Source organism: Kogia breviceps, chromosome X, assembly GCF_026419965.1.
Source record: "Kogia breviceps isolate mKogBre1 chromosome X, mKogBre1 haplotype 1, whole genome shotgun sequence".
NCBI lineage: Eukaryota > Metazoa > Chordata > Mammalia > Artiodactyla > Physeteridae > Kogia > Kogia breviceps.
Window position 1 is genome coordinate 34,887,899 of NC_081330.1, and position 24,635 is coordinate 34,912,533.

Genomic DNA, 24,635 nt, shown 5'->3' on the forward strand with positions numbered 1-24,635 from the left:
TGATGTTTGTCATTTTTATTTGCAATACTTTAGGTCCAAGTTTCAAACTGCAATATTTTTACACTCAAGACACAGTCATGCACAATCCATATTTCAATTTTCTATTGCTTCAACCACAATTTAAAATAACAATATTGGAAACAAAAGTCCTTAAAAAGATCCGATGCTGAGGTCAGAAGGATGGAACCATACCATCAGCAGGTTTACAAAAGAAATAACTTACTTAAAAGTCAAACAAACAGAAAGACCATAAATACCTTTAATCCAAAGTTACATAAGAAGTTCACTACACATGGGTTTACAGAGAACACATTTTAACAAAAGTAAAGCACAGCCAAATGAGAAACAATTCTGATAAACAATGAAAATGTCGATCCTCCTTAACTTGTTTTGTCTGGATAGTATGGGTATAATCCCAGTATAGCAACACTACCCTGTGGTCTGTCTCTTCCTTGCTGATGTACTGAGATTTAAAACTCAACCCACTAACGGTTACAGAATTCTGTGAAAGGTCTTATCATCACTAATGAATATAGTATATGCAGGTCCATAAAGCACACCACACACAAGCACACACACCGAACTTGAATTTCACGCTCAGGGCTGGTTGGCACTGCTGTGGGCAAGGCATTGGGACTGTCCACTACCAGTTTATCCTCTTTCCAGTAGCATACTCATTCAACTGGCCAATCCCTGTGGGAGTTGTCACCAGAAATGCTATCTTTGGTTCCCAACAAGTGGATTTGTCAACACTCCTTCATGCTAATAGCATGTAATCACTTTTGCCTTTTTCTCTCTGCAACCTGCAAATGCTTAGGCCCACTCAGTAGTCCCAGCCATTAAAATGCATGGGTTCTGACATCTTGTGCCATGTATGAAGTAAACTCTATAAAGCCCAACACCACTTCGAAGGAAAGAAGAGGTCCAAGTATAGTTCTATTCTAGCAAGTGTGACAGTGTATTTCTGTTCTAGTAGCAAATACTGGCCACAGCTTAATGAAAACCAGACTTCACATACAGAGTGTATGGGAAATGAAAACTGGGAACACGCAACAGTAAAGGAACATTAGAACAAAAGCAAAACAACTGTGAAGGAATTGGAAGGCTGCCACAAGTTTTATCAACATCCTCTAGTATTATTCGCTTCGTTTGTTCGAGGGTTTTTGGGTTTTTTGGCATCATCTTACATAGTTGTATTGTTTGACTGCAACATAAGAGACCCAGGCTGAAGCATGTGGTATTTGCCATCACTTTAGCAGGATGAATTAGCAAGGCAATCTACAGTACCACAGAATGTTGTAGCTTTTGGAAAGCCTTGGAGATCCAGTCCAATACCCTTATTTTGTAAATAAGGAAACAGCCATAACATGGTTAAGTGACTTGCCCAAGGTCACATAGTAAGTTAGGAATAGAGCCTTTATTCAAATGCAGGTATCCTTACTTCTAGGCTAGTACTTCTTCCACTACACCTGACTGATTTTCTCTAATTGCTGTTGATTTCCTTGTAGGTCCTAAATCAGGTGAACACGATACCTGCCTTCTATGGCATTATGGGATAGCAATCGCCTGATGGCAGCTTCCAAAGGAGACTCGGAGGGCACTAACTGGCTTCTATAAGTTTATATTGCAAGTGTGACTGTATTATGTGGCAGTAAATGCTCCTTGTTGTTATTATTGTCTACTTGAACACAGAAGTGTGCACATGGAAGTGATTATCTCAGTTCCCGCATTTGCAGAGTCAGTTAGATATTGTTTAATATTAAACAGACATCCCCGATGAATGAGGAGTCGGGTTATATTCATTCGGTTACTAAAGGAGTGTGGGATCAGAAAAGGAGTGGAAAAAAAATTAAAGCTGACCAACAGAAAGATTCTATCAGAAACACATTTTTGATGAAAACTTCTTTCTTAGGAAAAATAGTCCCATTATTTCCAAGGTCCCATTTATTTCCTTCCCAATCCACATGCAAATACATGTTCAGAATTGTGTGTTAAGTTCACTCAAAATCCCGGGTCTGTTAGACTGTCAATTTACAAATGCTGAATTTCAGTCCTCTTGATCAGACTGGGAGTAGCTTGCATCACTGGCCATGCCTTTGTTTAACCGGATATTAACTGCAAGTAGCTAAGAAAAGGACCATGAGATTAAATGGGGCAGGGCAGGGTTAAGACTCTCATAAATAGATTATATGTTTAGAATGGCCAAAGAAAAGCCTGTGGGTTCTCTAGGTATAAGGTCTGCACTTGGTGAAACTAACACCTGAGGCCACTACCGCATTATAAAAGTCCTCACCTACAATTTCTTTGGTGAGTTGGAAGGAAATTCCTCTCTTCGGGTAGATAGTCTCCCCTTTTCTGTTTCAAAATGACAGTAGTTACTGCATACAACCTATAATCAGGCCAGACAGAAAGTACATAGAGGCCGCCATCTCAGACCAAAGCTAAAAGGAGTATGACTGAATGCCAACAGGCAAGGACAGTTCTAAATATTTGTCTTAATGTTTTCAGTCAGCTTTTAAGTGCAAGTCATAACTTCTACTGAAGTCAATGGGACTTGCCTACTGTTCATTAAAAGAAAATCCTACCTGAATGATAGTGTATCCTGTTGGAAAAGGAAATGGTGGGAGCTGGGGATTTTATCCTTCTGTTCTTCCAAGATTCAACCTGAAAATCTGCTAAAGGGATCCAGAAACGCGATACTTGAAACAGATGTTATCAAGGGGGCTGATCAAAGGTCACCCCTCCAATCTAAAGTAACCAAAACAGAAACCTCAAGGCCATACTAAAGTGGAGGGGGGCAGCCAGTTTGAAAGCAGAAAGGATGCATTTGGAGTACTAATAGTGACATCTCCCTAGCTTTAACTTGTAGATAATAGTCCCCTAAGAAAGCACGTGCCATACCCAAGCGTGTGCCAACCTCAGCACCCAGGCAAATATAAAGCCTATGGAATAATTGTAACTAGCAAATATCTGTGCCCTGCATGCTCTGGGCTCTGGCCAGAAGGCATCTGCTTCTGGCGTCTTTTCTATGTTTCTATAGTTCCCTTTCTGATGTTTATTATAAAGCAATATTAGAACAATATCAAAGAAAATTTTAAAAAGAAAAAAAATTCCACATAATCCCGCCACCCTAACACAACTGATTTCAATTGTCTGTGTTCCCAGTCTTTGCACACTTATTTTTACATGGTTGTCCTCCCTGTTTATGTTACTTAAAGGTGATCTTATCGATTCTCTCAGAACTGGCAGCCTCATAGAAATAAACAACACACTGAGCAAAGGAATATAATTATTTACACGATCTTTGAGCTGAGAAATATCCTTTATAGACAAACATCTCAAACTATCAAAACAGTTATACAGATGACAGGAAGCAATTTCATAACTCTTTTTCTTTTAGCAATGGAATGTGCTTCAAAGGGGAGGGAAAGATGTGGGGATCAGGTGGTTAAACTCAAACATTGGGGTGCAGTTCACAAGCCTGAAAGAAATCTGAATAACACAATTAAAGAATAAATACTTGAGTTAAATCTTCTTACATGACTTGGCCATCCAGTAGCCAAAATGGAACACAGACACACAAATATTTACAATGACACACAGACGAGATCAGCAAGAACGAAGTCATTACCCAACATGGTGACTGATTTGAGGGGATTATGACAACGTACCGGATCCTTGCTACAACATTAATGTTCTTTTCTTTCTTAAATAAATAGTCTCTACTGTGCTTCTCACCCTTCCCTGACTTTCCCACTGCCCTATCCCTATCTCAGGACATTTTGGAATCAACATTCGAAGATGTGCCCTTATTATCTCAGGGCACACGAGCAACTTCAAAGATCTGGATAGACTCACCTGTGTCAAGATGAGCTAAAAAAAAAAATCCAGGGAAAGGGAATAAACTATTAACCATCTGGAGTCCAACTTGGTCAAGTGTACCAAATGTGAATCCTTCAGCATCATTTTGGCAGGAGAAGCAGCTTCTTTCTAATACTTATTAGAAATATACATAACTCTCCAACACGGGGAAGGGTCTTTAGAAGCTGTTCTCATTTTAAAATTTACATAGATATAAGTTTGTAAGAGTAAAGCCTACTGGGATATATAATCATAAAATCTTGGTATAACGGGCGGTGATGAAGTAGTACCAGGCTCCTTGTTGTTAATACGTTGAATTGAAAGCATAAAAGAGCAGTCATTTCTCTGCCCACAGTAACCTGAAGGATCACTGCTCCAGGTCTCCCCCCACCAAAAAAAGGCCTTCATGACATATAAGGGATGCTAAGAGATAACTAGGGCTTCCCAACCAGGTTTGGGGCTCTCTCCCCTGGCAGGGTATAGTTATCAGTGTACTGAATTCTATTTGCATCCCAGGTATTATTTCACTGAATTCCCTGGCACTATGAATGAAAAATTTAAAAAATACTTACTTTTAAATGAAATCAAAATTAAGGCTTCTCTCTCTCTCTCTCTCTCTCTCTCTCTCATTAAAACAGTGTGGCATTAAAAATTTCAGGCCCAGCCATGTTTTTGTGAAGTATAACATAGTATGCTTCAAATTAATATTACCATTTGATCTTTTCATGTTTGTTGTTTTATCCCACTGTGGACATTTTCGGGGTGGGGGGGTCAAGCCCCTCCCAAATTTCATAGTCAAAGAAGACAATAGGAAATCCACCAGTGGTGTCATCTCCTAAACATAAACACGTGCACTATATGGTTAGCAGAAACTCTCTAAAGAAAGTGCTTTCATTTTAAGGAATGGATAAATGATTATATCGATGGATGTGCCTAGGCAGAGAAGGAGAGAGGCCCATGGCATTGATCTCTTTCCCTCTCTTGCTGGATGTAGATAGGCTCTATTCAGATTCTTGACATACTACAAATCAAGAAGCCTTCTACTGCGCTAGCTTTTCAAAGGCTTAGAGAAACAACTATGCAGAATTTATAAAATTGACAATACACTCGAAAGAGAAGCATATCCTTTTCTACGCAGACACCCTCCAGATATTTTTCTACGCTCAGAAGATTCAGGAAGTGGCAACTGTTGAATTTCTAATAAATTGATACACGATGAAACACTAGTCAAATTTTCACATTTTCCCCAAGCCACAAAAGGAATTAAGTTGGACTGATATTTCTTGGGGCATATGATTGCAAACCCAAATGCTTTTCACTGGAGAACTTCAAGATCTTTACAAACATGTTTTTAAAATTCAAAAGCCCAAAGGGCTAAGTATGAACACACCACATCCAGAAACAGAAATTGGTGATACATAGGGAAAATGGCAACAAGTACTTAGAGCCTAATGTTGACTGGGATGTAGTTTTCACTGACCTCCCATTTCTTACAGAGTTGAGTGCTTACAATATTTCTGTTCTCCAGATCTTTAAAAAAAAAATTAACATTATAAATTGTCAAGATAAATAATTTTAACCAGCAGCAAATGTTGGTTAATGGGTCTGTTTCCTCCTGTTGTGCCTATTTTATAGTTACCTACATTCCACAAGGACAAGACAGGATTAAATTAGGTATTATTATCTTTGTTTACTGTCCAACAAGGATTTCAGTATTGCATGCTTATATTATCTTCCTTTTGGCTCTTGGAGAGTCCCGTCTTTGTTTAAGTATGGTTTCTCCTATCAGGATTTCCTAGGTTTAAGACCTGGACTCACCCAACTGGAGTGCCATAGTTTTGGTGTGTCTTTTTTCAGGTATCATGAAGATGAACGAGCTGGTTTATACAAATGATAAATCAACTACCTCTTAAGCATCATCATGAAAATGTGATAAGATTTCACCATTTGAACTTTATTTAGACATAGAGTTTTTAAAAGCCCTTCCTGAACACACATATTCCTCTCTGCTTTTGGAAAATGTCGTAAAAGAAACCTTTTCCAATACAAATGCAGAAAAACAGGTACACAAACCGAGCCACCACTATAGAAGAAGAATAAAAAATTTCAACTCTATTAGGGCATGGACTTCCACATGTTCACACAGTACTTGCTCTGGGTTTTTTTGTTTTGTTTTGTTTTGTTTTTGTTTTTTTTTGTTGTTTGTTTTTGTTTTTTACTTTCTTTTTTTTTACAAAAAACATTTTGACATCTTTTTTTTCTGGACATCTAATGACAATGCAAGTGAAAAACATCACATTGGGTAAGGAGTTTTGAAGGAAGTTCGAATGCAAGAGGGACTACTCTCTAACTTAAAAACAAACACAACACTATGAAGAGGGAGTGTGCATCTTTGAGAAATCTTTTTTCTTCAAAGTGAATGCACAAAATGAGGGGATTCACTACTGGCTCTTTCGCTTCACGGTAGAAGTGACCACTTTATGGCCACTTCGACATTGCTGCCCTGTTTGGGCTGCGATTCAGGCTTACAAATAAGTTACATAATCTGAGGGAGTAGGAAAAAGGCTTATAAGAAGTTTCTATTCATTTGAAAGTTAAAGAATCCCCACCCCATTCGACTGTCTTTTCTTCCATCTTTCCTGCAGTGGAGTTTTATTTCAGTCTTACTCACGAGGGAGATGGTGTGGGGTAAGGCTTGCAGTCCTAGCGGCTGCTGTTCTTAATTGCTTCCTTTGCAGCGATAATCAGAGGAGTCAGGCTGGAGAGAGGCTTGGCTAATTTTAAAAATGGATGCTGCAAAAGGAAAAAAAAAGAGGAATTACTAGAATTCTTTCCTCCAACAATATTACTTTACACTTTCAAGGAGTCTTTTTTTCATTAAAATGTATTTTGTGGATCCAATTAAACATCATTTAAAAAATAGTGCCAACTTTTGTCCTTCAGATGTTTTTGGTCTTCGGTGTCATGAAATCTTCTGGAAGCTGACTGGCAGAGCTAGAAATTCAGAGTCTTGTAAAATCTCTTTGTGTTTGCAAGTCTAACTTTCTGATTTTCTTAAATCGATGAATTTATCTGGAGCAGCCCTCATGCTTAAAAAAGTGTATTGTGTTGACCACTCAAGACCTTGAGCCTGAAATCAATGGCCTCCTAACTGCTAAACCCAATAGTGTGTCTCCATCATTTCTTTTCTGGTCCCTCTGCAGTGCTTCAAATAAGTGAATATCCCTTTCTTCTTTGAGATGTTGTTCTCTTTGGGGGCCTGTGACATTCTACTGTCTCAATTCTCTTCCACACACATGCTCACTGACTACTCCCTCTCTATCTTCCTCCCTGATTTCACTTCCTCTTCCCACCTCGCAGAACTTGACTCTCATCATCTTCTTTTTCTAATTTAATTCCTTGGAGAACTCATTCCTTTTCATGGTTCCAACCTCTCATCAAGCTTTATGGAGATGACTCCCAAATGTCCATTGTGTCACCTGATGTCTTTCCTGAATTCTGGTCCTATTTCTCCAATTGCCTGCTGGATATTTCCTTTTGAATGTCCTTCTGCCACCTTGAACTCAACATTTAAAAATGTACGTTCAGATCTACCAAACAGGGTACTCTTGGGTGATGTACTCTACAGGGGCTTTGGAGTCAAGAGTACCTAGGTTCAATCCTCTCCTTTGCTTATCACAATGGTTAAATGAGGTAAGTGACAGTTCCTCGTAAGCTACATTGAAGCCAATCAGTGTTAGCCACTGTAGTATTATCCTCTATCACTTCTGCTTTTGCTGAACTCTACCACTGGTTTGACATTCTGAGGTAGGTCACTTTTGTGTTCCTCTCCCTTATGTTCTACATGCAGTCAGTAACCAAGTACTTCCTTTTCAATGCCTTTTACAATTATCTCTTGCTTTCCCTAGGCCTAATCAACTTAATCCTAAATTATAACAATAACCCCCCTATCTTCCTGCCTCCATTTTTTTCTATTGCTAATTCTTCTTGCATACCACCAGATTCATCTTCCTGAACATAGCTTTCATCAGCTGTGTCCCTCAGATATCTTCAGTGTTTCCCCACTGCCTACAGCCTCTACCCTTTAGCCTGGTGTTCAAGGCTCTCTACGTCCTGTCTCCTGCAGCTTTCCTTACTGGAACTGTTTACTTCAGCTACACAGTCTAGTTTCTGTTCCCTTGAACCTTGCCTACATGCCTTTGGTCATGCGATAATCCTTCCATCTGAAATTCCTTCCCCCTTTCCCCTCGAACTATCTAAAACTGATCTGTCTTTCAAGGTCCAGCCGAACTCCTTCCTTTTCGCAGACATTTTCTGAATGCCATAGCCCATAGAAGTAAGTCTCTAATCAACCGTGACATTTACTGTTTAAACGGCCTTGGGTTGACTGAGTCTCTAAACAATCTTGCATTTTTTTCATGTTCCTAAGGAGACTGTGGACTTCTGAAGAGTAGGAATCATGTCTTTAACAGATTTGTATCACCCACTGCACTTAAGCCTTGCAAATAGAAGTTGCTCCATAAAATCCACTTCTGTCTTTTCTCAAGCTTTCCAGTGGTGTGAATGCCATGTATCTCTCTCCTTTCTAACCTCTAAACTGAGCTAGAGTCAGAGAATGGAGTTATATGGACTTAAGGTGATATACAGATTATAGCCTATATGTGTAAAAGGAGAAGATGCAACAAAGTCTTCAATTTTCTCAAAATATCATTTTGCATCAGAAGTCTGACTGGTTCAGATAAAAGTATTGTTGGGGAAGGAATTAACTAGATAATTGATTCAATTACCTACATAACTGTATAGCTACCTTCAGAAAACCTGTATCTTCACTCATCCTTGGAAAAAGACATGATAGGAGTGTGTACCAGGATGTGTCTGTCGGCTGGTGGGAGGGGTGAAAAGATGTGGAAATGAAGCATTCAAAAGTTCCAGTTTTTCATCTATAATTTGAGGCTGTATTAATGGGAGGATTAATAAAGGGCCATTTCAGATCTGACATTTTCGGGCCCCATGACAGCCTGTGAAACGCTCACAGGTATAGCAGAGAAGACCAGGGGTAGCCTCCCCAATTCCTCCAAATTGGCTTATCCCAGATATGATTTGGGTTGGGATGGGATATTTTCGCATGGGTGTGGCTGTCTCTGGAGGGAGTTCAGAAGCAACAGGAACTTTTTGTTGTTTGGCCTAAAACAGACTGACTCTATGGTTAATAGAGTCATGACCAAGTGTTATGCCTTTTGTTTAACTGGATTATGTGTTCAAAGTCAGGGAGAGCAAGCAGTCGCTTTTCTTGGCTATTACAGATCTTTATTTTGTTCCCCAAGGAACAGTCAGTCCCCAGCAGTGAAGCTATATGTGTAATCCTGGGCATGCATTGCTTTATCAATATAAATGCATTTTTTCCTCTACATTGGTTTGTGTGGAAGAAAGTCAGACAATCCAGGGCTCAAACCCAGGTTCTGCCACTCAATAGCTGTGTGAGTTTTAATTTCTACATCTGCAACGGGGATAATACCACCTATCCTAGAGAGTTGTAAGAATTAAGTGAGATAACGTTTGTAAAGAATTTGGTATAAAGTAGGTGCTAATTACAATCATATATTACTAATCCCTGAGAGCCATGAAAAGGACAAATGGTTACAGAGGCACTCACCACTGGATGGTACTCACCCAGGCAAGCAGGTGCCTGCCATTTGGCATCACAAGCAAAGGGGCTTTGACCAGTAAAGCATTAGAGTAGCAGATGCTATGGAAATAATTGCACAGTTATGTAGACAATTACCTCCGGCCAAGAGCACCTGCGTACAACATCCAGGGGCACAAGTAAAGTTTAGAACAAAACAGCAACACCAGAGGGTCACATGGTTATTTCCCTTGCAAAATAAGACTCCAGGAAGAATAAAAGAGAGTTACAGATTGAACTCCCAAGTTCTCAGAAGAAAGGCAACACGCCAATCAATCACGTAATCAGATGCATGCCTACACTTATGTGCCTGTGGTCTCAGATCAAATGGTTAGAGCCTAACTCGAACTAGACCTCTTTTGACAGCGCTCTCTTACTGTCACACATTGATATGGAAAAGCTCAATATAATGACCCTCTCTTTGTAACTGTCCTGTTTCATGGTCACCTGTAAAAGCTCCTTGGCAGATCCTCGCCTATCCACATCCATCTCAAGACAGCGATTTAAAAAGTCACGGAATACAGCAGACAGTCTCTCAGGATTCTGGAGCTCTGGGGTTCCATTAGTGGCTATCAGATATAATGCCTATGGAAAAAAAATTAGAAAAATCTATTCAGCATATACGTATTAGGATCATGAGTCGGCATACAAGACACAAATCCAGTTTCTTCTGGTTTATATCCTGGGTCTTAAAAATTCCATTTTAGAGAATGACACTGACATATACTGCAAAGTTTCTGTAACATTTAGAAATGGTTACTCTTGGCAGTAACGGAGGTGACAGTGAGGTGCCCCACCCCCCAAAAGCTTGGAAATAAGGTTATAAGGCTGTCCTATCAGAGTTAAGCCAGAAAAAAAAAATATAATGAATGTATGATTAACCACCTAGGAAATGAAACCAAGGAATCTGTGACTAAAGAGTTGAGGAAACACACACACATCCAATCATGTTGACCTAAGTATAACCTCTGGAAGGCACAGTTGCCTAGGTGATTGTAATTTACTGACTGTTTATCTTGATTGGAGAATATTTGTGAGCGGTCCAGGGATGAACAGACTACATTATGCAATCAGAGGAGTACAAAGAATCAGAAGATGGCAGTGCCCGGATGAGAAGTAACCCTTGGGGCCCAAGGACTCGAGTACTTTTATCCTGTGGCAGATGTATCCCTATAGATTTTAATTAGGTTCCCCATGAAAGTCTACCTATAATAAGAGAAAATATAAGAAAAGTTGACATTAATAATCCTGTATCCTACTGTAAAATAGTAAGTTGCTAATATATGTCTGAGATCTTTGCTGTGGAAGGCCACCACTGAGAGATATCAACTCATGGTGTGCTGACAGAATCAAGGGCCCTGGCCTTCCAGGCCGCGAGTTGGACCCAGAACCATGGTTAATTCACAAAAGTAAACCCATATTTCAAAGGCTCCACAGCCATAAAAAGCTGGCCATTCCTCATGCCTCGTCTAAGCAAACTATTCTAGAGCACTGAGTATGTATCAGGTACCACATTCAACACTGGAGATCCAGAGATGAATAACAGAATGCCCTACTTTCAAAGATGACACAATTCAGTGAAACAGAGAGACTGATAAATAGCTACCATACAATGAGATAAGAGCTAATAGAGAAACAGAGAAAGTGCTAAGTCAATGTAAGGATGAAACAATTTACACCAGAGCTCAGAGAAAGCTTCACAGAGGAGCTTGGCATTGGAACAGGGTCTTGAAGGCGAAATAGGAGTTTTCCTGCAGGTATTACCACCAGGGTTATGCCTGCCTATGTGACCAGACTCCTAACTATCATGAAGACACGCTCCCTCTTGAACTTGCTTGAACTTCGCAGCAAATTATCAGCCCCCTTTTCCACCATGGCTCCTAATATTATTATCAAAAATATTTCTATCAAACTCCTTTCTCAGGCCAGTTTTCATCAGCTGGTGAGGACATCTCTCCTCCTTTCCAGAAACCTCCAGAGATGTACTTTAGAAAGGGTTAGAAAGGACCATTTAATCCAGTGGCTGTCAACTTATAGCAGGCACCAGAATCACCTAGAGGGCTTGTTAAAACACAGATTTCCTGGGTCACCCCCCAGGGTTTCTGATTCAGTAAATCTGCAGAGGGGCCTGATAATTTGCATTCTAACAAGTTCCCAGGTGATACTGAAGCTGCTGGTTTCAGGACCACACTTTGAGAACTGGTTTACTCCACCCAATTAAGCAATGGGCTTAATGATTGATGCTTGAGGCACCTGTCCTCACAAACCAGCTTTGTTCCTGCATTAAAAGAAAATTGTTTACTGCAATTTACATTTGCTAACTCCTCCTAAAACTCTCTTATTTCGGCTGGCCACAATTCCGCCAAACTCTGTGTCCTTTGCTGGCTTTTTTCTGCCCTGTAGCCAAACCCAGTCCTAAACAAACACATCTCTTTTTTTCCCTTTCCACTCTCCCTAAGTCTGCGTGCATGCCATACTGTTTCATTTTCTCTCTTTTTCTTTTCACCATTCTTAGCTCAATACATTCTACTCCTCACAACTACATATGCATGTCTACCCAAGTCCTTCTCACCTCTCTTCAATCCATGTACTAAGAAAAAGGTTGACAGGAAACACCCCAACATGTAAACAGTGGTTCCCTCTGGGTGGTAGGTTTGTTAGTGACTTAATTTTTTAAAACATATTTTTCAAATTTTCCAAATTTTCTACAATCAACATGACTGCTTTTATTATTTTTAAAAACCCTCCAAAATTCTTTAAAAAATAAAATCTAAAAAGCTGTGCCATCCAATTTACACAAAAATCTTCATCTATTTCTCTTTGTCCTCCTAGGATTAAACCCGCTTTTCATCAAGTACTACCAAGGGAAACAAAAACCCAGACGATTTCTTTTCCAACTACTGTTTTCATTTTAATTGCAACAGTATTATTTCCAACTAATGTTTATTGCAAAGATCCACACTTTTAGTTATATTATGGCTAAACTGGCCTTTGTGGACTGGCCTGGGAACATACTCACTATGCATAATGCCGTTTCTATGGGCAAGTGCACTCTGAGTTCCAAAATAATTAACTTAAAAATGGAACTTCTGTGTAAGCTGGGTCCTATCTTTGCAAAAAAGAAAATTGCTACCCACTGCCCTGCTAATGAGAGACAAAAACAGTTGTAGGCAACACAACAATCACAGCAAAAAGCATTTTCCTAGCAAAGTCAAGTCTTAGCTGAAGAAAGATCAAGGAAAATCAGTCTAGGCATGAGTTGATCACATTCTGGTTTTATCTGAGTTAGTAAAAACTCAAAGAAAATAGGCTGGCTGAGAAATTAGACTAGACTTATTTCACTTAGCATAATACCCAGCAAATCAGAAAAAGACAGATACCATACGATATCACTTACATGTGGAATCTCAAAAATAAAACAAATGAATGTATATAACAAAACAGAAACAGCCTCACAGACACAGAGAACATACTAGTGGCTACCAGTAGGGAGAGGGAAGGGGGAAGGGGCAAATTAAGGTAGGGAGTTAAGAGGTACAAACTACTATGTATAAAGTAAATAAGCAACAAGGCTATATTGTACAGCACGGGGACTATAGCCAACCCTTCATAATAACTATAAATGGAGTATAAACGTTAAAAACTGTGAATCTCTATGTTGTACAACTGACACTTATATAATGTCGTACATCAACTATACCTCAATCAAAAAAGAAATTAGACTAGAGATTTCCTTTACAGTTGGTTGCTCCTTGAGTAAGAAACCCAGATTCATACCTGACTTCTCCTCCTTCCTCAACTGGAAACCTTCCCCTCCCCCAACCTTCACTCTAATCAGTCTAGTAGCTTCTGTTCATGCACCCTTTAGAAATGTCATTCATACCCATGCTCTTTCCTGTATTTCCACTGTCTCTGCTTCCCTCAGACTGTTACGATAGCCTCTCCCAATAGGTTTTTTCTTACTCAAGCCTTTTTATTCTTCAGCCCATCTTCCTTAACAATCTGTCTCATCTTTAATCTCATCATGGCATCCATTTTTCTGCTTTAACAATTTCTGGTGGCTCCCTATGGTTCACAGATGTGGTTTTCAAACTGGACTTTCCAAAATTCCTCTCAAGAGCAGCTAAGTGGGAAAAGAGGTGGGAGAGGGAGATGGATGTAGGGATTCCAGGACCCTGCACCCACCCATGTGTGTTTCAATCAGAGAAATACTTCTTTTTTCTTTATTTATGCATGCTTCCAAGCAAGGTTTAATTTGAACCAAGGGATCACTATAGTTGTTTGAGAACACAGGACGTGGTAAAGATTCCTTTGCATGGCATACGTAGTAAAGATTCCTTTGCATGGCATAGAAGGTCCTCCATGATTTGGTTCCACCTTCCTTTCTAGTCCTCATCCGTTCTCTTCTCACCCTAGAGCCCTGCTCCCCCCAACGCCACATACATACAAACATTGGCCAAAGCTCACATACTATGCATGCCAATTAGTTCATCATTCCCATAGTAAGAAATGCTCTTTTATATCTGCCTGAAATGCTGTTCCCTTAACTGCCTAGTAGACTTCTACTTGCCTTATAATTTCTATTTCAAATGGCCCCTCCTTTTTAAAGTCTTCTCCATTGCTCCCACATGGATATGGTGAATAACCACCTCGATTTTCTGGGGACTGTTCTGGGTTTTACTACTGAAGGTCCTATGTCCCTCAGTGCCAGGCAAACTGGGATGGTGGTCACTGTGCAGAGTTAGTCTTTCCCTCCTTTGAGCTACTACAGCCCTTTGTTTATATGTCTGTTTTCACATTGTAGGGTGAATACTTGTTACTTGTTCACTGGTCTGTCTTCCTAGACTGTGAAGGTAGGAATTGTGTCACAATCATCTCTGGATTTTATGGCAACTGGCTCAAAATAGGTGCTCAATAAATGTTTTTGTTGCTAAACGAAAGGAGAGCCGAAATGTATAAATAAATCTTATTGAGCTGGGTATATGACAGACTTTACAAAGTATTAAAGCTCAGAACCTAAAGTGAACTAGTAAACATATAAGAAGATATACAGAGAATGACAAAAACACCCTTTCTGAGTTGAACAGGCTTGGCATGTGGGAACTTCTGACTACCCAACTCCTCAGTGTGGGAGAAGGAAGAAAGCTCCATGAGCAATGTAGGTAAGGGGATGACATCAAAGAGAGGGAAAGCTGGAGAAAGAGGTCCACAAGACGGTAATCTGCTATGGGCAAACCCAGAGAGGAAGCGAAGACAATAAGTTCTCTCTGGAGCTTGAGACATAGCAACTTAGTCTTCTCTGACTGATCGTGAACAGAGAAGAAGCTCTTGATTTTTCTTCAGCTACATCATTAAACAAGGTCTGTTTAATTCTTAAGGTGAGGCAACATAGGCCCCGTGACCTTATTTATAATGTTAGACAGACAACCTTTGGCCAGGAAATGGTGCCTTTCTTCTTTGTGATACACACATTACCTAGAAGTTTCTGGTGTTCCGGAATTTTTAATAACTCTGTATCACTTGGCAATAACACACAAACTTTGCAGTTTTCTGCGGACCCTGAAGTGCAACTAAATTTACCTTAGTACTCAGAGAAAACGACTTGACCCAATTGGAGGAATAATTCAATTTACCTTATTGGCAATTTCCTCAGTTAAAAAAGATCAAAGTGGTCATCTTAGAAGTTACCACATTTCTCCAAAGAAGTCTCAAAACAATCGATATGTACCCAATAAATTTTCATTAAGGCAGTTTTGCGACTGGACTAACCATTTAATTAAAAAGCTTCAGTTTGTGACTTCAGTTCATTTTAACAGTTTATAAAGTTTAGGTTAAGACGTTAGAAGACAAACCAGGAGACTTAAATGGAAATGTGTTAGTAACCCTGAGAGATCCCAGCACTGTTATAAAGACTCCCTTTGCAAAGAGGAGAGGGTGTGGTGTGAACATTTCTTTCTAAGTTGAATATTTGGGACTCAAAACACATTTTTCCATGGAAATCGTGGTATACATGGTGAACAGGCTCTCAGCCTGGTGCATAAAAATCTATTTAACAAACAATGTTGGGGCTTCCCTGGTGGCGCAGTGGTTAAGCATACGCCTGCCAATGCAGGGGACATGGGTTCGAGCCCTGGTCTGGGAAGATCCCACATGCCGCGGATAAGGCTGTGTGCCACGGCTACTGAGTCTGCGCTCTATAGCCCACAAGCCACAACGACTGAGCCCGCGAGTCACAACTACTGAAGCCCACGCGCCTAGAGCCCGTGCTCCGCAACAAGAGAAGCCACGGCAGTGAGAAGGCCGCGCACCACGACGAAGAGCAGCCCCCGCTCACTGCAACTAGACAAAGCCTGTGCGCAGCCAAAAATAAAAATAAATTAAAAAACAAACAATGTAACTATGAAACAAAGGGCTATTCATCTATATCTTAATATCTGTATAAATACTGTTTTCATGGGAAATATTATTAGCTAGCATTTATTGAATGATTACTATTAGCTCACTTGATTCATACAACAACCCCCTGAGTTATACTTGATTATGATCCCCAATTGACAAATGAAAAAACTGAGGGAGGTAGGGTTAATATAATAATTTGCCCAACATCACAGAACTAGCAATGAGGGAGTCAATATCTGAATCCAAGGACTGTGAAACCAGAGTCCATGCTCCTGACCACTGCACGGCATCACCTCACAGTGTTCCCAGCCTCTGAGGTAGTAATTCTCGGAAGCAGAGGCAGACAAGGTCTCTTCAAGAGATGAGGCACACTGAGCATGCACAACTCTACCTCTACCTCTACCAGAGGAAATGGACCCCCTGGAGGTCAATTGTTTGCCTACTTACTTCGAAATGGGGAACAAAAGGCAGGTGCCCAGTTAGGCTTCATATTGCATTCACCAGTGTCTGTATATATGTTGGGAGTTTATAAGCAGTGTGTCCTCTGGTTGTTGCCTGTAACCTACTGCTGTCCTGGTTTCTTTCTCATTTTGGAATTTTCAACTACCTTTGAGTGTTTTACGGGAGAGATTTGGCAATGAGTGACTTGACACCTGAGGACTTAGTGTACTCATGACCTGGGATTTCAGAGGTTAAAGGCCAGAGTGTATTACTGCCTCTGATGTGTTAATGGATTTCATGAAAAGCCCTGACATTTCCTTCTAAGAAGAGTAAATGGGGCCACATCTACAAAAAAAAGAAATTGCTATATTATAACTACCATTGTAGTCCCTATTTTGACTTATTCAACCCAACGGTTCAGTGTGATAACTGAATAAGCACTGTGGTCTAACTTAGTTCCCTACTTGTGTTGCATAGTAGCTCTCATCTGTCACCAAATTCTGCACGGGCGTAGGGGGCTCTGCTGCTGTTGTTGAGCCTATTACAGATCTATTCCCTTATAGCTTGATGGTAAAGGTAATTAGGTACCTCTGACTGATGAGGTCTTGGCTTAGCTTTAGACTGTTCCTTTCAAGCATAAAAAACTGGCCACTGTGCTTCCCTGGTGGTGCAGTGGTTAAGAATATGCCTGCCAATGCAGGGGACATGGGTTCGAGCCCTGGCCCGGGAAGATCCCACATGCCACGGAGCAACTAAGCCTGTGCGCCACAACTACTGAGCCTGTGCTCTAGAGCCCGCGAGCCACAACTACTGAGCCCATGTGCCACAACTACTGAGCCCACATGCTACAACTACTGAAGCCCATGCACCTAGAGCCAGTGTTCTGCAACAAGAGAAGCCATGACAATGAGAAGCCCATGCACCACAACAAAGAGCAGCCCCTGCTGGCTGCAACTAGAGAAAGCCTGTGCACAGCAATGCAGACCCAACACAGCCAAAAAATAAATAAATAAATAAACAAATTTATGTTTAAAAAAACCTGGCCACTGCCAGAAAATAAAGAGCAGATGAGTCTGATAATGTACATGCTCATTCTAATCTCTCAGGATTAATAGTGCTTGCCAGGAAACGTGGAGCAGGCTATGTGTGCTCAGGAAGCCACCCTGGGCAGCCCAAGCAACACCCAAGGTTGAGAAACACAGGGGGTTTGGAAGTGGGGGAGGGGTGGGCATAGAGATGGAAAAGCAGGAAAGCAGAATGGAGCAGGAGGTAGAGGGAAAAAAAGCTGTAAGAAGCAGAGAGAGCAGGAAAATCCAGGACAAGGACTGGGGTCAAAGTACCATGGGGAGAGAAGGTGGTCAGTGGAGTGAAGAGGAAGAGAAATGAAGATAAAGGCTCAACAAATCAGGAAGGTCAAGGGGACCCGATCCTAGGATCCATTCTGCTACTGCCCCATTTCTCCGGTCCTTCTCACATAAAACTTCTCAAAACATCATCTATGTTTGGTATGTTGACTTCCTCACCTCCCATTTTCTCTTCAACCCACACCTAGTTTCTAGTTCCAAGATACTGTTTACCGTAATACGTTTGTTCCTATCTCACTTCAGAATATTGGAGCAGGAAGGGACTAAGTCCTTGATTCTCTGGAGCTTTTCCAAATTACCATATTAGGATCAAAATCCAGCTGGACTGTGATATGATCTGTGAAACATACATTACTGCTCACATAAATTGGTTTCCACTTCTGTTTTATATGCAGTTTATCAGCTGAACAGTTCTGTATACCATAACATGCTATTCTTCCCGATACACACCAGAGTGAAGATCATGGGTCCCTGCAACAGCTTTATCACTCTTTTGCTCTTCCCTGGCTTCTCCCCAAGATTCCTGTCGGAGTGGGCTTGCCCAGTCCCACATGCAGCATGCTTTGCATCATGATCAAGTGTCTTTCTTGGTAGGGAAAGGGGGATTTTTCCACTCTATGGAGTACAGACTTAGTCACGAGATAATGACAGAGATGTATCTAAGCAGCTTTCTGAAGGTCACAACTCTGGAAGCACTCCTACAGACAACGCATACTCAAACCCTGGCCCTTCTGGCACTCAGGGAAGGCTGTAGCCTATCTACAGCCTAAGAATACAGAATCAGAGTAAGAGACCCAGGAGTTTCCCCTTTTATTTAACTAAATTTCATGTGGAAGCCCGATACAGAAAACAAGTTAAAGAGGAACTATTTTGGTGGACTCAAGAGCCACATGACCTCCCCTCTGGGCCCCAAGGACCTCCATGGAATTCGTAGAGTCCATGGAATTCGTAGAGTCCATTGGTAACCAATAATCTTGTCGAATTCCATTTGTTTGAAACAATAAGGAAATGGAGGCTCAGCAAGAAGTAGTCTATACAAGGTCAGGGGGCTCCTTACTGGCAGACCTGGGAACAGAATTCACTCTTTGACTCACATGATGCATACCGTTGGTTGAGACACTAGATAGTTCCTTGTCTGGTCCCGTCACATTCACTGGCCACGCAGAGATGAAAAGTGCTGATGGATTTTGCCATCTAAGCAGTGGGGCAATGCTTTAAAAAAAGAAGGAAGGGGACTTCCCTGGTGGCGCAGTGGTTAAGAATCCGCCTGCCAATGCAGAGGACATGGGTTCAAGTCCTGGTCCGGGAAGATCCCACATGCCGTGGAGCAACTAAGCCCGTGTGCCACAACTACTGAGCCTGCACTCTAGAGCCCGCGAGCCACAACTACTGAGTCCGCGTGCTACAACTACTGAAGCCCACATGCCTAGAGCCCGTGCTCCGCAACAAGAGAAGGCACTGCAGTGAGAAACCCGCACACCTCAATGAAGAGTAGCCTGTGGAACATGTCATTTTAAATATATCGTAAAGACTCAGTTTTAATAAAAAGTTTAATATGAAAAAAAAGAGTAGCCCCCACTTGCTGCAACTAGAGAAAGCTTGCACTCAGCAATGAAGACCCAATGCGGCCAAAAAATAAATAATGAAAGAAATTTATTAAAAAAAGAAAAAAACAAAAAAGAAGGAAGGAGGAAGGAGGAAAGGAAAGATAAGGAAAAGAAAGGAAGGAAGGAAGGGAGGAAGGGAGATGGGGAAGGAGGGAGGGAGGAAGAAAGCTACAGCAAAAAGGTCAGCCTGTTTTTGGTGATACTGTTAGAACGTTGGCTCTTGCAGCTACAGAGCTAAGATTGCCTTAATCAAGTTAACTTTCTCTGCTGAGAGGCTTATACAAGACACCTCAGCGTATCCTTTTATCAGAATGCAAAGGGTCTTCTAAAGTGATGTTGCAACCAGGTTGGAAAAGGTATATTTCCAAATGACAAAGGTCAGAAATTATCTTAATTATCAAGCTAACCCTAATTTTCTTGGTGAAGTCATTTTTCATTGGCAAAAACACAGATTTAAAAAGCCATAGGATAGGGCTTCCCTGGTGGCGCAGTGGTTGAGAATCCGCCTGCCGATGCAGGGGACACGGGTTCGTGCCCCGGTCCGGGAAGATCCCACATGCCGCGGAGCGACTGGGCCCGTGAGCCATGGCCGCTGCGCCTGCGCGTCGGGAGCCTGTGCTCCGCAACGGGAGAGGCCACAACAGTGAGAGGCCCGCCTACCGCAAAAAAAAAAAAAAAAAAAAAAAGCCATAGGATAAACATGTGAGTGGGCATTTGAGTGGGCATTTCAGGGGCCAAATGTCCATCATCACACTCTGTGATTTGTCCATTTAGAATGAACTTTGATTTCAACGGACTTAACTACTTAGTTATAGGTCTGGTACCTATTAGGGCAATGGGCATATGCATCCTTGGCTTATTCCCAAGCCTTGCTTTAACGACACTGAGGAATGACAAGATAATAAACAGTAGGATAAGGGAATATCAGTCATGGCCAACAGCAGGTCCCTGGTCACGACATTTGTCATCTTTCTTCGCCTCCTCTTCGCCTGGTCAGAGTCTCAGATTTTCATTCGCTGTGGAATCAATTTCTCCTTTGGCTGTCTTCTGGGTCATAACTCACCAGTTTGAACTGTCTGCTTCTGAAGTACAATCTAAATGAGACTTGCAGCTTTCCTATGGCTAGGTCCCATTTTCCTATGCTAAATTCCTGACAACCAATGATTCTTAAGAGCTGTCTGTCTTTTGACAGGCAATATTTTTTTCTGATTAAAAAGAAACCCTGTTACTGTTCTATAATTATTTTAGTTGCTCACCCCTCCTTTTAGGCATAGGTTTGCCCTCAAAGTAGAAGTGTCAACAAACCATCAATAAACCTTGCTGTTCCATACTGGCTTACGGAAAAAGAAGGGAATGCTCCCAGCTCTTCCTGAAATACATTCAAAACAATATTGACTGAGTGCTAGCAAAGTATGCTTGCTTCTCTGGCGCTCAGGAAGTTTATGTCTGACTTTAATTCCAAATGAGCACGCGCCATCAAACCCAGACATTCCAATCCACAACACAGGTTCCAGCACTTTGGCCCTTAGCTGCTGCTTTTTAGTTGTTAGAGATTCTCTTCTTCTGCTTAACTCTCTTCTCTAGACATACAAGCTAACCAGAATTTCCCCGGTTCTATAATAAAAAAGAAGAATAAACTAACGTGTGTAGTGCTTCAAGTGTGGGGATAGGGGGAGTAGGGAGCCTCTTAATGTAGACAACAGGTCTGAATTTACACTTCTGCCCTCCCTTCTCTCTGGCCATACAGTTTAATGCACTCCTAGTCATGAGTAGCCAGACTGAAGGCTTTATTATCACCAATATGTGTTATGTACACAACAGCTAGCACATTGTAATGATGGACTCCATGTGCAGTAGAAGCAAAATTGAAAAACAAAATGGGCATATTATAGAGGTATATATTGAACTAATGTCATTTCTTTTTTGACAGCGTTGCTGGAATGGTAAATCAAAGAATGCCAGGGTGTGTCAGGATTTCAACAAAGTGACCCATGATATTTTGCTTTTAGGAGAAAAGGAGAAATGTGGGCAGAATGATAGCATGCTCTTTTCTGGTTGAACAATCATGCTCAAAGAGGGCTGATGAAGAACTGTTTTTCAATATAGACACGGTTCTACAAAGGGCTTGCCACAGAGCTTTGCATTTGCTCTAGGCCTTGGTGTGGGAACTTGACGTCATTTGTTCTTGGAGCTCCACAGATGATTCCAATGTGCAACCAAGGAGGAGAACCACTAGTACAGGATAGGTGGTTCACATACTATCCTAAATACTATTTTTAGCCTTCAGATCATCTCTTCCTGATACCGATAACTGTCTTCCAAAGATCCGGTGTTTGATACGGTTTCACAGATGCTTAAAGCAAGGGTAGAAAGAGAACACTTAAAGTTCATCTCAACTAGGATAAAGGTCTGGAAAATTACACAGAAAAAGGGCTTCATCCACAGGGTCCAGGAGGGACCTCAACTGGATGTCACTGAGACGTTTCACAAACACCCAAATCCCTCAAAACCCATTGACAAGAACAGTCCCATTATGTGGAACGCCACGTTAATAAAGAGGCACTCTCTTAGTGCTGAGGAATAAAAACAACAACAACAAACCAAAGATTTGTTTTACGGAAATGATTGTGCCTCCTTATTTAGAATCAGATCATTATAATCACAGGTTTATAAAAAGATAACTTCAAATTAACACAAAAGTTGGGGAGATGAGCAGTGTACCAACGTTTGATTTGCATATCCACAGGGAAAGTTCGATTTTAACTCCAGTCACTTTGGCAAACAAAAAGAACAAGGCACTTTATTATTGGAGGCTTCACTAAAAATGTCCGTGGGTCACAGAACAAGGCATCCAAGGCCAATTACGTTGAGTGCAAAGACTTCAGGCAGTGAGGAACTTGTCTCTTCTCTGTCTCTGGAAGGGTACCAACCTCATAACATCGGCACAGTTAATAACTCTGACTTTTAAAAGGCATTTTATGAGCAAATTAGGTCAATTAGTACAGAGCAATTTACATTAAAAAAAATCCCAACCGCTTTATAACTGGGGGGAGGGGGGAGTCGCTCATTCCTTGCATCAGTGGTATGTTAACAGGCAATATTTCAATAGGGTTTGCTCAGTTCCAAGGGACGCAACAAAGACACAAAAAAAGCCACAGTGAAATGCAAACAGCCTTCGAATGTACAGCCCCAGATTTTACCTTTAACCTCTGCTGCTCAGTGTTACCTGTTCATGGTCATTTACACTGAACTGTGGAGGACCCTCCACTCCTTGAAGGGATGTGAGTATAGTCAGTGTGGAAGGGAAGTTCTTGGGGGAAGTGGGGAATCCAGTCTCCCTTCATGAACGGGTAAAAAGTATTCTAAGGATCCTTTCTCACTTTTCTATTGATATATAAATCCCCTCCCCCATTCTCCTTACAATGAGCTACACACTGTGCTAGGTATTTACATGCATTATTTCATCTAGTTTTCACACTAACTCTGCAGGAGAGATATTGTCCCCATTTCACACACAGGAAACAGGCTTATAAAGGTTTTGAATGACTTGCTGAAGGTCACAGAGCTGGCAGGTTGTGGAGCCAAGACCCACCCAGTTTTGCCTGACTCCGTGGGCCAAATGCTTTTCATATCAACATGCTAGCCTTCACTCTACCACTCTGTCTCCCTCCCACTTCCTTCCTTTTTTTCCTCCTCAAAGCCCAAAGAGGTGGATGAGTGGTGGTCTCGGAAGGATTTTAAAGAAGGGCTAAGCCAGTTCTCTTTTATACCTCTCCCAAAGTTCTGCGATTTTCAATTTCCCCACGCATGACCTGGTCACCAGGATCCAAGAAAACACAGGCTTCCAACAGCGTCATGGTATATCTTTTTCTGTCCAATCTCTCCAGGGTTTCTGTGACTACATTTTTCAAATTCCAAATAAGGGCATATACCCTGGAACATTGGCTTTTATTTAAGAGAACATGAGGACAACATATCTAAAATCAAAACTTAAAAGGTCCTTGTGGCGCCTGGCAGACAGATAGAGGGCCAGCACCATACGGACTTGGTGACTGAGTCATTGGAGGTTGATCACACATGGAGAGTAAATCCCTGTCAGTGGAATTCAACCGGGTGGTCTTTCTGACGAATCTTTGTGTTATAGCCTTAATGTAGGCTTCCTGAACCTGGTGGCTTGTTAATCTACAAGTACTTATTTAGATACAAGGCTGTGGATCCTAAGAGACAAGCTGTTAATTGTTAGCTCTAATCCTAGGCTAGAAGATGCCCATAAAGATTAAAACTTGTTTCCTTTTTTCTAACGATTAACAGCCTAGCTGAACAGCGATCAACTGTAATTGGGGAACGAAGAAGGTAATAAATGCATTACTGAGACCAGTTGCTTTACAGAGCCATTGATTTAATCCTTAAATTTTGCAGGTTGTAAATTACTCATTAGAAGGCAGAAAGCAAAATAGCCATAATCCGTTTAGTGCCTCCAAACTCCGAAGACTTAGAGGAGGAAATCCATGGAAACAAGAGACCTGATGTGTTCTTTCACTGCTACTTCTTAATGGGCAAAGGTGGTTAAACAATAAGGACAAGCCCATGTAATTATCCTGATGCGCTGGTCCATAGGTCAGGGGTGGGCTTGATTCAATTCATGGAGGGCTGACCCACAAATGGTGGGAAAATGTCCCTTATTTTTCCACTCAGCCACATCGTACCTCCAGATTGTTTCATGAGACCAGAGCAATAGCCCATAGCATTCATTAGGGCATTGCCTCCTATCTGTTATTTTCTAATCAGTGCCAGGACTAGGACAAGAGGCCAAGTACCAGAGAGAAATTAGGAGGGGGCAAGGAGGAGGCTGTCCCCCTCTCCATTCATGGGGAATGCAGCTCCCAATTACAAAATGTTCACCTGCAAAATAACTAGATAATTAGTTTGTAGGTTTCTTTACATGTACAGAAAGCCACATATATTTGGCTTGAATATGGATCTTATAAGCTTAACGTGTAAACACTTAACCATTTACTAATGGTTTTTGTATACTAAGGGTAAAATTCAAGTTTCGACTCTAAGTGGTAATGAAGCAAACAGTATGCAAGATGCCTTTGGCACTGGCACTCTGCATGGGTTTTGAGATCAGAATTTGAATCAGTGCATATGTCCTTTTCTCAGTAGTGTGATGCCCTTTATATATTGGGTATATAACACAGCTTCTGGCTCACCTTTAGGCTTTATTCAACAGAACAGCTACTGGCTCACTTGTGTACTGAGCAAGCACTTCTTTCATGC

The 24,635-nt window shown here is 41.2% G+C and overlaps 1 protein-coding gene across 26 annotated transcripts in view; it reads right to left on the reverse strand.

Moving 5' to 3' along the window:
* Window positions 1-24,635, reverse strand: part of PAK3 (p21 (RAC1) activated kinase 3) — a 291,786-nt gene continuing 267,151 nt past the window's right edge. For all 26 annotated transcript variants that reach the window (XM_059050301.2, XM_067024190.1, XM_067024191.1 and 23 more), the window contains 2 exons: window positions 9,992-10,129; window positions 1-6,654 (listed from right to left, as the gene is read on the reverse strand). In XM_059050301.2, coding sequence (XP_058906284.1) covers window positions 6,565-6,654; window positions 9,992-10,129 — 228 coding nt within the window. In that variant the 3' untranslated portion in view covers window positions 1-6,564. The remainder of the gene's footprint in view (window positions 6,655-9,991; window positions 10,130-24,635) is intronic.